Source organism: Ursus maritimus, unplaced genomic scaffold (genome assembly GCF_017311325.1).
Source record: "Ursus maritimus isolate PB19 unplaced genomic scaffold, ASM1731132v1 scaffold_1, whole genome shotgun sequence".
Classification (NCBI taxonomy): Eukaryota; Metazoa; Chordata; class Mammalia; order Carnivora; family Ursidae; genus Ursus; species Ursus maritimus.
The window spans coordinates 32,532,957-32,545,240 of NW_024423343.1; the positions used below are offsets into that span (position 1 = coordinate 32,532,957).

The window sequence follows — 12,284 nt, forward strand, 5'->3', positions numbered from 1 at the left end:
AAAAAAAAAAAAAACATTAAAAAAAAAAAAAAAAAAAAGAAACAAGGATTTCTCTTTGGTGTTCTATGTCCTGGTTTATACCCATGGACATGTTATTTTGGTCACCTTGTTTTCCTGTTATTTCCCCATTCTTTACTATAAAATCATTGTTATCCTTTTAAAAATGTCACCTTAGAAAAAAATCTGCATCTATGTTAATGTTAATAATTATTTTGTTGCTCCATTCCAAACTGTGAAGTAAAATAAAGTTAGGGATACAGTTTTTTTTTCTCCTTCTGAAGGGATACAGAAAAGTTTTGCTCACCTAATTTTAAAATTTTGAACACAAAACACAGCTTTATTTAAATAAATACAAAGGCAGAAAAATCGGAGAAAAGGAGAAAAAAAGAGTCCAAAAAGGAAAAAGAAACATTAGAGTGAGGCTCTTAAATTGGTCCACCTAATCACAGCCTTCCAAAAGGCTAAGTTTCAAATTAACAATTCACAACTCTCGCTTTTCAGCTATAATTATCAAAGCAATAATCATCAAATGCTAAATAAAATATAGAAAGGATCATAGATGATCTACCTAAAATACAGAGATCACAGAACTACCTTAAAATACAAAGAAAATATTTTTATTTGTGTAACAAAGACTCTAAGAAATGATGACATAATCAAGTTAACAGAATTGGTGTCAAGACACAGATAGGTTTGAAAAGGTATAGATGATTAGTAACTTCATTTCATCCAACCTTCCCTCAATTAGAGAAGATCTGATACATTCCTGACTGAATCTTAAGCATGATGTATCCCGGTGATTCAAAGATGGTTCCCTTCAATTAGTCCTCATTATCTCTCTTTTTTTTCTTTTTCTTCTTTTTCTCTGGACTCTGAAAATAACAAACAAGAATGCTTTTGAAAGAGCAGTAGCTGTATGGATTAGTAATGATAACTTTATCTTTTAAGAAGCAAAGTAGATCAGTTTCCCTCAAAAGCAAATTTGGGTTAAAGATTAAAACCTAAAAATAGAAAAATCACCTCTATGAAAATCTCCCTCTCTTCCTCAAAGTAAACCCATTTTGTAGTAAGATTCTAGGTTTGGGAAATGGCCTTTTTTATATAATATCATTTTTATTTTTACCGTTCCTTCAATGAAAACCATCTTAACTGCCTGCTCATTCCTAATATAGAGAGTACAATAAAATACAGAGACCCGGCCCACGCTAGCAAGTATTGGTAATTAAAAACATACAGGAATTGCTGTGCTGGTGCATGGTTCTTCCTCAGAAAGTGGTTCTTCCTTAATGTGTTTCTTTTTGTCCTTCTTCTTCTTCTTCTTCACAGATGTCTCCTGTTCTTCTACCACTAGTACTCCTTCTTCTTCTTCTTCTTCTTCCTCTGTTGCTACTGGGGCTTCTTCAACTGAATGGGTTAAGTATAAAGACACAACAAGTAACACTATATCAGACCTCGCTTCCCTACGTGTCAAATCTCAGTTTTTTCCCCATCATTTTGGGGGATGTCATTTTTCCCCATCATGTTTGTTATAAAATTCTCTAAGTGGAAAGGTCCTTCGAATACCTACCTGGTCCAAGAACACTAACTTTATGAGATCATGTAGCTATGTATGGAAATTAGGATTGAACAGATCATCTGATCTCCAAACCCAATGTTTTTTTGGAAATTGTCAATTATACTAGAAATTATCGATTAAGAATTTGTGCTCTGGAGTGGCACCTAGGTGCCTGGGTGGCTCAGTCGATTAAGCGTCTGCCTTCAGTTCAGGTCATGATCCCGGGGTCCTGGGATTGAACCCTGCATCAGGCTCGTTGCTGGGCTGGAAGCCTGCTTCTCCCTCTCCCTCTGCCTGCTGCTCCCCCTGCTTGTGCTCTCTTGCTCTGTCAAATTAATGAATATCTTAAAAAAAAAATAAAGAATTTGTGCTCTGGAGTTAAGAGACCTGGGTTTATTCAACCTGCTGTGACCCTGAAAGTAAGTCACTGACTTCTGTAAACCCCATTTACTCATCTATAAAACTCAGTGATGCCTATCTTACTGGATTTAAGAGATAACATATAATTCTTGGCACATAAGAATGAGGACTCAATAACAGGTACCTATCATTAGAAACTCATTCACCAAAAATTTATTTAGCACCTACTAATGCCAGGCCATATCCTAGACAACTGGGTATAACAGGGCATAAAACAGACAAAAAAAAAATCCCTGAACTTATGTATAACTTTTTTTTTTAGGAGTGGAGGGGAAAAAATGACATAATTATACAATATTTTACACAGTAATCAGTGCCAAGAATAAAAATAAAGCAGGAAGAGAAACACTGAAGAAGGCAATGCATATGGATACTTCACACAGGATAGTCAGTCAGGCAACAACTGGAAGAGGCAAATGAGTGAAATGACGCACCTATCGCGACGAAAAATACTCCAGGTAGAGAGAAGGGGAAATGCTAAGGTTATTTTGGAAGAGGAGGAGAGTTGGCAGAAACAAAGAATAACAAGGAGGCCAGGTGGCCAAAGGAGTTAAACTAGATGAGAGAGGGGCGCCAGGGTGGCGCAGTCGTTAAGCGTCTGCGTTCGGCTCAGGGCGTAATCCCAGCATTCTAGAATGGAGCCCCACATCAGGCTCCTTCACTAGGAGCCTGCTTCTTTCTCTCCCACTCCCCCTGCTTGTGTTCCCTCTCTCACTGGCTGTCTCTGTCAAAAAAATAAATAAAATCATTAAAAAAAAAAACAACTAGATGAGAGAGTTAATGGGGCGTGCCATTATGGCTGCTACATTAAGAAAAGCAGTGGTCAGGGGCTCCTGGGTGGCTCAGTTGGTTGAGCGTCTACCTCCCAGGGTCCTGGGATCAAGCCCCACATTGGGCTCCCTGTTCAGCGGAGAGCCTGCTTCTCCCTCTCCCTCTACCTGCTGCTCCCCCTGCTTGTGCTCTGACAAATGAAAACATAAAAATCTAAAAAAAAAAAAAGCAAGCAAGCAAGCAAAGCAGTGGTGGTTAAGTGGTTAGATTCTGGATATATATTTTCAAAGTAGGACTGAATTGAGAGGATCTGTTGCCAGAACAGGGGTACCTGGTTAGCTCAGTCGGTGGAGCATATGACTCTTGACCTCAGGATTTTAAGTTTGATCCCCACACTGGGTGTAGAGATTACTTAAAAAGAAAATCTTTTTTTTTTTTTAAAGATTTTTTTTTTGTTTATTTATTAGACAGAGATAGAGACAGCCAGCGAGAGAGGGAACACAAGCAGGGGGAGTGGGAGAGGACAAAGCAGGCTCAGAGCGGAGGAGCCTGATGTGGGGCTCGATCCCATAACGCCAGGATCACGCCCTGAGCCAAAGGCAGACGCTTAACCGCTGTGCCACCCAGGCGCCCATAAAAAGAAAATCTTAATTAAAAAAAAGAAAGAAAAGAAAAGAAAAGAGGACTTGTTGCCAGAATAGATTTGGGTTTTAAGAAAGAGTCAAGGTTAAAGGCCAAAGCAACTAGAACTGCCATTAATAAGACAGACAAATTTGTGGAGCACAGATTGAGTGACAAGGATATAGGAATGTTAAGTTTGAAAAGCCTACTGCATATACAAGTGAAGATACTGGAGTTTGCTATTTCAAATGCTATTAACGGGCTTAGGGATCACCTTACCGTTCAATAAACAAACAGAAACATAGGAGTTAAATAACTTGTTTGTTTTCTTCAGCCAGGGCAGGAATCCACATTTGCTGATAATATACTTTTGACCACTAAGCTATTTAGAAGCCAAAACTTAAAACCACTGCTGCAACTTCTATACTTACCTATGTAACAAAATATTTCGGCAACTAAATTAAAAACCACGAACTTTTTTTTCTTTTTAAGCTGACTCTCAAAATAGTTCACATGGTTGGAACTAAAGTTTAGTAAAGTTAGCATAATACACGATTCCATATATTCAAAGAAATGCTTCTCACATTCCTCTACAAAGTCTGATAAATACCTTAACTATTCTCAAGGAACATGATGGCTTATTAAAAAACACCATTAACTTTTCAATATGGGTGGTTTAACAATAAAGTTTAGTGGCATGTACTACCCCAAGACTTACGAAGTCTGTCTTTCGTAATGAATACAAATATAAACAACATTTAAAAAATTCAAACTGACCTTTAATTTTAACCTTTGCTTTTTTGGCCTTCTTTTCAATAATTTCATCTTCTTTATCTACCTGTTCAATCTTCCGTTTTTTAGAACAGGTTGGCAGTGTGGAATCACCAGAAGGATCATAAGTCTTCACTTCACTATGAGAGTCAAAGAATTATAGAAAATCTCTATAAATACTTTTAACTGAAATAAGTCTAAGGAAGTTTAAAGGAAATGCCATTAGATAATACTTACATAAGCATAAAATACTGTTTCATTTTAGTGGTTTTGGGGCAGTTTATGAAAACTAAAATTTTCCAAAAGGTAAAGAAGTACCAATCACTATTTTCCAAGTATTTTCCAATCACACTTCAAGAGAAGTGGTGAGCTAAAATGAATTCTCATTTAGTCATCAACGTAATAATGACTATGGTACAGAAAAACATTCAATCAGTATGGGGAAAAATGGAGAAAATTTCTTTACACCAAATGATTATTCCAGAAGTAAAAACGTTTGAAACAATTCAAATTTTAGAAATAGGGTAATTCAATGAAAAAACAAAAAACCTAAATCAAGTTAACACAGAAGATTTCATCACAAAACCCCAAAAGGAAGAACAAGGGGATACATATGGGTAAGGATTCCCTAAAAGCCTACATTTGCTTTTGTTCTAATGTAGCAGAAAAAAAAACTAGTACTAAGTGCCTAAAACAAGAACTAATAAATATCATAATTGGTGCTTTAAGTGCATGTGTTTAAAGTCAAAAGCATAATGGCAGAAGAATATTAAAAAATCGCCCAAAACAAGCTAAGGAATGTTTCATTTCTTAAGTTTATTTATAGAGTCATGGCTGCTTAATTTTTATACACTGAAAACATTAACAGTTTAAAAAACAAAGATCCACACTTACCAACTAAAGCACCAAATTTGACTTTAAAAACAACAAAATATATATGTGGTCATTACTGAAAACTTGGAAAGTTCATAAAACATAAAATTTTAATGCACACAGAACACTTTTGGTTTCTTTCCAGAGTAAAGGAAATAATTTTTCTAAATACGTATGCTTAAATACATATGAATATATATTTATAGTAAGATGTTACTCCTTGCACAGTTTAAAATTTTACTATTAAAATTCTTCAAGAATTACAAGAGTACTAAGGGAGAATTTATGGGTTAATGACTAGAAACATTTTTAAGACTCCTGACACATACTGTCAAACTGCTTCCCAGAAAAGCTGCACCATATTCTACTTCCATCATCACAACCTTACTAGTACTGAACATCACGTCAAATAACCAAAATACCTCTCCCTACACATATCTTTTGTTCATTTCATGGTGAGGTATGAATACTTTTCTATTATGCCTTTTAGCTACTTTTAGACTTTTCAGTCTTTAAAATAGGTTTTATTGTGGATTAACTCTGAATTGATTTTCTTTTTGATAGATGGTATACCACGCAGAAACTACGCTGATATTTACTATCAACATCTGAAAATGAACTAGTTAAATATTAAGAAGAAGAAAAAAAAAGCCAAGGGGCGCCTGACTGGCTCAGTTGAAGGAGCATATCACCCTTGACCTCAGGGTTTTGAGTTTGAGCCCCATATTAGGTAGATTACTTAAATAAGTAAGACTTTTAAAAAAAGAGCCAAAACATATGCTATATACGTATTTGTTACAATATGAAAATGTTTATGTGATTAAAATTTAGAAATATGGAAAACAATAAACAGCAAAGAAAAAAATCAGACATGGAGGTGTTTAAGTTTTGTTATAAACACTGCTGTCCTCAATTAAAATTTAATCAAGCAGATTGTTCATCCATCCTCCCCCAAATGTACTCACCTTTTATGTTCATATTTTTCTGTTTTTGCTAATGCTTTTCCTGTTCCACTTATTTTCCTTATCTAAGAAAAGATATCAATTCTTTGTAAGTATAAGGGAAAACTATTACTAGCAGAAACAAAAATGTTATTAGACATACTAAAATTTATCATTAAAATAAAACTGCTTGGTAGGTGAAATAAGTATATAAACTACTTAAAGTTTATTAATTTTTGATAGCTAACACTTCTACAATAGGCAGGATGTGGTCCTTACCCCTCTATCTTCCAAGGTCCTCAACCTGGCCTCTAATTTGGCTCTGTTCTCTACGCCCATCGCAGAACTGGAATCTTCACCAAAAGCATCATACCGGATAGCCAAAACAGTTTTGGCTGCCAGCATTCGAGAAATCTGATAGAGAACTTGAAGTTAGAGGCATTCAACTATATTCCAAGTTGAGATGTTAAAATCCTCAATAACTTATTCATGAGAAAAGCTGGAGCAAATCATCAACTCTATCATTCACTCTAGGATTTTTTAAAGTCAGGAATTATGAAAGTATTATGAATCCTACAACACAAGCCACCTATCTTATTATATCTGAATCAATCTCTCAATGGCTAACTGGTTAACCCCATTTGTTTTGCTGGATGAGATGATGTTGCAGTAGTTCATGTCTAAAACAAGCTCAAACTATCTTTGTAATACCTTCCTTTAATTTCTACTCCGTGACCTTAGTCATGAGGTCATCTGGCAAAAGCACAGCCCCCTTTTAAACTAATTAACATTTTATCAACCCCTTTCATCAATCTGCTCTGAATTTTATAACATTTCAGGGTTTTTTTTCCCCCTTTAACATTTCAGTTTCTGTTAAATTATGTGTCCTAAAACAAAAAGCTTGAAAGTACCTAATATGCTCAAGACTCAGCTTTCTTATCTGTAAAACAGAAAACCTACATCTCACAGGGATATTAAAAGGATTCACTTCAGTCCCACTGTGTTGAGCACAGTGCATGGTTATTATAATTCATAAATGATGATATTAAATTGATTTCCTGCCACACAGAAAACTTTTGTTGTGCCATCCACTCCATCCCTCACAAACAGGTGGATTCTAGAAAAACCCTAATACAGCAAAAGAAAATGGCTTAACAAGATTAGTTAACACTTTATCTTTAAAAAAATAATAGTAAAAAAAATTTTTTTTAAAGTAAGATCTACACCCAACATGGGGCTGGGAACTCACAACCCCGTAATCAAGAGTTGCATGCTCTACTGACTGAGTCAGCCAGGTGCCCCCAGCACTTTTATTATATTCTTTCAGTATACCAAAGTACTTTTTTAGCTCAAGAATTCACCACTCTCTATTTAACGAAAAACAAACAGTAGAAAAATTTATTGCATACTACAGAATAGGCAGAAAATGAGTTATCTGGGGGTGAAAAAAAAAAAAAAGAAAAACCACCTGCCTCAGAAGAAAGGCAACTCACCTTTCCCTTGTGTTTGGGACTTGTCTGGCCTACAAGTGAAGCATGATAAATGAGACCATACTTTGGGGTATCTCGTCTAGACTTGAGGGCTCTGAAGAGTGCCTTTTCTGCTCCAAGAATCTGAACTGTAGAAGCTGCATGTTTGGCCAAATTCAAAAGAGAACCTTCAAAAGAAAAAAGTAGTTACAAGGAATACAATTCCAAGTATTTGAAAGTTCCATGTATTAAACACAATACACATAATCTAAGTATTACAGCCACCAGAGGAAATAAAAATCTGATATAATACAGATTCTATAGTCTGAGATCCCCTAAAAAGCCTCAGCATTTGTGATTCATCCATGTAGCACCCTAAGCAGAGGTTTACAATGCTTATGACAAACTGAAGGTTAAGCTTATTAGTTCAATCATACTTATCTGCCGGAGAGATGGTATTTATTCTACATTCCATGAGCATACCACAGAGGAGGATATTAGACATCAAATATTCTACTTTAGATATGAAAAAAAAAAACAAATAGATGGACACTCATAGGAGATCTCAAAGTAGAACTATGTGATAACTTCCTCACACTTTGTTGTTGAAGATATGGATGAGGAGATGTGCTTCTAAGTACACTAATCAGGTACAAAAAATTGCTGCTTTGAGGGGCGCCTGGGTGGCACAGCGGTTAAGCATCTGCCTTCGGCTCAGGGCGTGATCCTGGCATTATGGGATCGAGCCCCACATCAGGCTCCTCCACTATGAGCCTGCTTCTTCTTCTCCCACTCCCCCTGCTTGTGTTCCCTCTCTCGCTGGCTGTCTCTATCTCTGTCAAATAAATAAATAAAATCTTTAAAAAAAAAAAAACAAAAAATTGCTGCTGTTAGATTTATTGCACGGATTTTTTCAGAACAGACCCTCGACATTAATGCTCAACCGCTAGATACGTATTTAAAATTCAACACATACTTCCGTTAATCCCTGCATCTCTGACCACAAAAGTTAAGTTTATGAAAATTTGGATGCAGACAACCACCAATCAATCCCAACCTCGCAGCTGAGGGTATTTGAATATCCTAGATGTCTGATTAATAATGCAGTTATAGGAGCTATTCTAGTTTTGACACTTTGATTCAGGTGACACATTAAGATCTTCTGTGACGGACTATAACGATGACTCCGATAATGTAGTAGTACTTCACTCCATTTGCAAATACTCAATTATACAGTATATTTCTGCAGCATACCTTCTTTGTAACATCACCATATACACATACGAAGTCTTACTATAAATTTATTAAAAATATTTTGCATGTCAAATATATTAAAATAGCATATTCAGTAGTGAACCAGATTCTCAATCAAGGGTACATATCACCTATTGTGAAAACTATTCCTATTTCATCTGATGAGGTGTTTTGTTTTGTTTTGTTTTAGAGGTATGGGGGGGGGGAGGGCAGAAAGGGAGAGACAGAGAATCTTAAGTAGGCTCCATGTCCAGAGTGGAGCCCAATGCGGGGCTTGATCTCACAACCCTGAGATCATGACCTGAGCTGAAATCAAGAGTCAGGAAACATTACCCGATTTCATCCTCCTGTGTTCATCTGATTATTCTCATTAATGGTAATAAACTTCTGACAACGGACCCCAAGTGTCTCAGAAGAGGTAGTGACTAAAGATGCCTTCATTATCCAAAAGGAAATCAGGCATACGTATCAGAATCATCATTGAACACTTACTTGGTCCTCAGTTCTCACCCATATACCATCTACTTATATTTATTACCTAAAATTTCTAATAAATGTAATTTGAAGATGAAAAAAAAAAAACCTAGGTAGAAAACCATCTACTCTAAATACCCATTTATAAGTTACATTAAAATTATCACCTGCATGAGCAATGAGCCGTGCTCCCACTAATTCCCCAACCATGACTGTAACATTTGGTGCAATGGCCATCATTCGATTTTGTAGATATTCATAGAGTTGGGTTCTATATTCTGAGATTTCAATTACCTAGTGTAAGGAACAAAATGAATACACCATAAATGACTTGTGTAAAAAAAAAAAAAATCACATAAAAACCACATGTCTGAAACACTGGAGTCCTAAATTGCCATAGATCAGCCATGTAATCCTGGGAAAACAAAGCATTCCTTATCTCAGCTTCCCATTTTAATAGAGATATTATGAGATAATAAATGCAAACAACCTAATACACTGCCTAAAAATATTAGTCAATATTATTGCTATTTTTAAAAACTCCGAGGGCTAGACATTGTGTCATCCTCTTTGTGATTCTTTTTTGCGTGTGTTATTTTTTTTTTTAAGATTTCGTTAAGTGGGGGCGCCTGGGTGGCACAGCGGTTAAGCGGCTGCCTTCGGCTCAGGGCGTGATCCCGGCGTTCTGGGACTGAGCCCCACATCAGGCTCTTCCGCTATGATCCTGCTTCTTCCTCTCCCACTCCCCCTGCTTGTGTTCCCTCTCTCGCTGGCTGTCTCTATCTCTGTTGAATAAATAAATAAAAATAAAATCTTTAAAAAAAAAAAAAAAAGATTTTGTTAAGTGATCTTTACACCCAACATGGGGCTCGAACTTAGAACCCCAAGGATCAAGAGTCACATGCTCTACTGACTGAGCCAGACTCCTCTTTATGATTCTTGTTTAGCGATCTCCAAATGAGGGGGAAGAAAAGCACTCCAGGCTACAAACATAAAGGCTGGAATTAAATAACTCAAGTTGTATTTCTCCGTCTTCTTAATGGATTCATAATTCATTAGCCAGACAATACTAACAACACAAATTTTCAACTTACTTCAGTATGTACTTCCCCCTCTAAGTATATAGAGCAAGATGGCATCAGATGAGGTAGTGACTGAACACCCTCATATTTATCAGGTGAATTGTGAGTTGAGAAATCATCATTGCCATCAGAAAACTATTATTACATAGCCGGTCCCACCACAACTAGTTTCTCCATGTGTATAGTTTACCTGAGTGCAGAGATGCAGAATATTGCAAATATCTTCTTCTGAAACCTCTGTTCCCATTGATATCTCTGCAGCTGCTTTCACTTCTGCTTCAACTTCCTCTGGCAGTAATTCAGAAAGTTTGGCTGAGGCATAGTTCTTCCTATCGCCTATGGAATGTTTGCAGAGGATGAGGGAGAATCACTCTTCAACAAATTATATAAAATCCAAATAGTCAAAAAAAAAAAAAGTAGAGATAAGCCAATGAAAAGGGTGCCTAAACAAAACAAAAAGCAACAAGTTTGACCTACTAAGTTTCCTCACGTAAGGCTTGATTTTTAGAGATTAAAATCTCTCCCCACCATCTCCCTCCAAAAAGATATAAATTAGAATAAAAACAAAATACCCCATGAAAAAGGACTAATAATACTGTAACAGACAATTTATAGTTAAAGTTTTATTAAAGCCAGTGGTATGAATTCTTGGGGTGGTAATATGGTAATGCAATATGAGCCTGGTAAGTCCTATTTATTAACAATGCTTAGGTTCTTCTACTAATAATATTACTGTACAGTGGTATGGAATGTAACACTAACAGTATAGACAGCAGTACCAGCTTTAGTATTATAACATATTGCAGGATATCCCAAGTCTACAGTTATCCCTATTAATGGTAAATTCACTATGAGATACATTCCACCTTAAGAAGCCATTTTAAGAAAACCCAAATCAGAGAAAAATGTTCTCTTGCTGTACCGGCCTTTGAAATCAAAGTTCAAGTTACCAGTTTCTGAATTCTAACAGACACTAATTTGACTACACTCCCAAAATACACGTAAGTCGTGAGGAACTCTGGGAAGCTTGTTAAAAAAAAAAATTACTATAAACTCATGTTTTGGGATGCAAATAAATTGTTATTTTTAATGCCTTAAAGGAGAGTTACTTACCGACTTTCTGTAAACACTTGCAGTATGTCAGATTATCTGAAATAATTTTTCCTAATTCGGGGAAATGCCAGCCATACCATTCTCTACACCGCATAATGTAGTTGTTAAGTTCTTTATCTAAGTCATCTAACAAGGCTGCAGGAGATTAAAATGAAAGAGAAAAGAGGAATTTAAAAGGGCTTTAAAAAACTAAAATATACAGGGGCGCCTGGGTGGCACAGCGGTTAAGCGCCTGCCTTCGGCTCAGGGCGTGATCCCGGCGTTATGGGATCGAGCCCCACATCAGGCTCCTCCGCTATGAGCCTGCTTCTTCCTCTCCCACTCCCCCTGCTTGTGGTTCCCTCTCTCGCTGGCTGTCTCTATCTCTGTTGAATAAATAAATAAAAATCTTAAAAAAAAAAAACAAAAAAACTAAAATATACATAAAATTTACCATTTAACCATTTTCAATTGTAGGTTTCAGTGGCATCAAGCACATTCACAATGAACAATCACCCACTACCCACTTCCAGAACTCTCTCATTATCTATAAATGGAAACTCTGCACCCATTAAATACTAACACCTCACCCCCACCTTCCCCCATCTCCTGGTCATCTCTTCTACTTCCTGTCTTTTATGAATCTGCCTGTTCTAGGTGCCTAAGTGGAATCACACAGCAGCTGTCTTCTTCGTGTGGCTTATTTCTCAGCACGTTTTCAAAACTCATCCATGTTGTAATGTACTAGAACTTCATTCCTTTTTAAGGTTTAAAAATAGTAATTATCCATTATGTGTATGTACCCCATTTTGTTTATCCATTCATCTGTTAGTGGGTTTTTAGGTTGTTTCCATTTTTTGGCTATTGTGAATAATGCTGCTATGAACACAGGTGTATATGTATCTGTGAGTACCTGCTTTCAATTCTTTGGACTACATACCCAGAAATGCAATTGCCATTT

At 36.3% G+C, this 12,284-nt stretch overlaps 1 protein-coding gene and 2 non-coding genes across 4 annotated transcripts in view; all 3 read right to left on the bottom strand.

The window, feature by feature from the left end:
- Positions 1-601: 601 nt before the first annotated feature.
- Positions 602-12,284, bottom strand: part of NOP58 (NOP58 ribonucleoprotein) — a 29,509-nt gene continuing 17,826 nt past the window's right edge. For both annotated transcript variants that reach the window (XM_008687372.2, XM_008687373.2), the window contains 9 exons: positions 11,345-11,479; positions 10,422-10,567; positions 9,317-9,443; positions 7,446-7,609; positions 6,232-6,366; positions 5,977-6,038; positions 4,145-4,278; positions 1,235-1,404; positions 602-872 (listed from right to left, as the gene is read on the bottom strand). In XM_008687372.2, coding sequence (XP_008685594.1) covers positions 822-872; positions 1,235-1,404; positions 4,145-4,278; positions 5,977-6,038; positions 6,232-6,366; positions 7,446-7,609; positions 9,317-9,443; positions 10,422-10,567; positions 11,345-11,479 — 1,124 coding nt within the window. In that variant the 3' untranslated portion in view covers positions 602-821. The remainder of the gene's footprint in view (positions 873-1,234; positions 1,405-4,144; positions 4,279-5,976; positions 6,039-6,231; positions 6,367-7,445; positions 7,610-9,316; positions 9,444-10,421; positions 10,568-11,344; positions 11,480-12,284) is intronic.
- LOC121099956 lies at positions 9,080-9,163 on the bottom strand. The gene has a single exon (XR_005831680.1). It is a non-coding gene; the product is annotated as a small nucleolar RNA SNORD11 (small nucleolar RNA).
- LOC121099958 lies at positions 10,280-10,361 on the bottom strand. Its single transcript, XR_005831683.1, has one exon. It is a non-coding gene; the product is annotated as a small nucleolar RNA SNORD11B (small nucleolar RNA).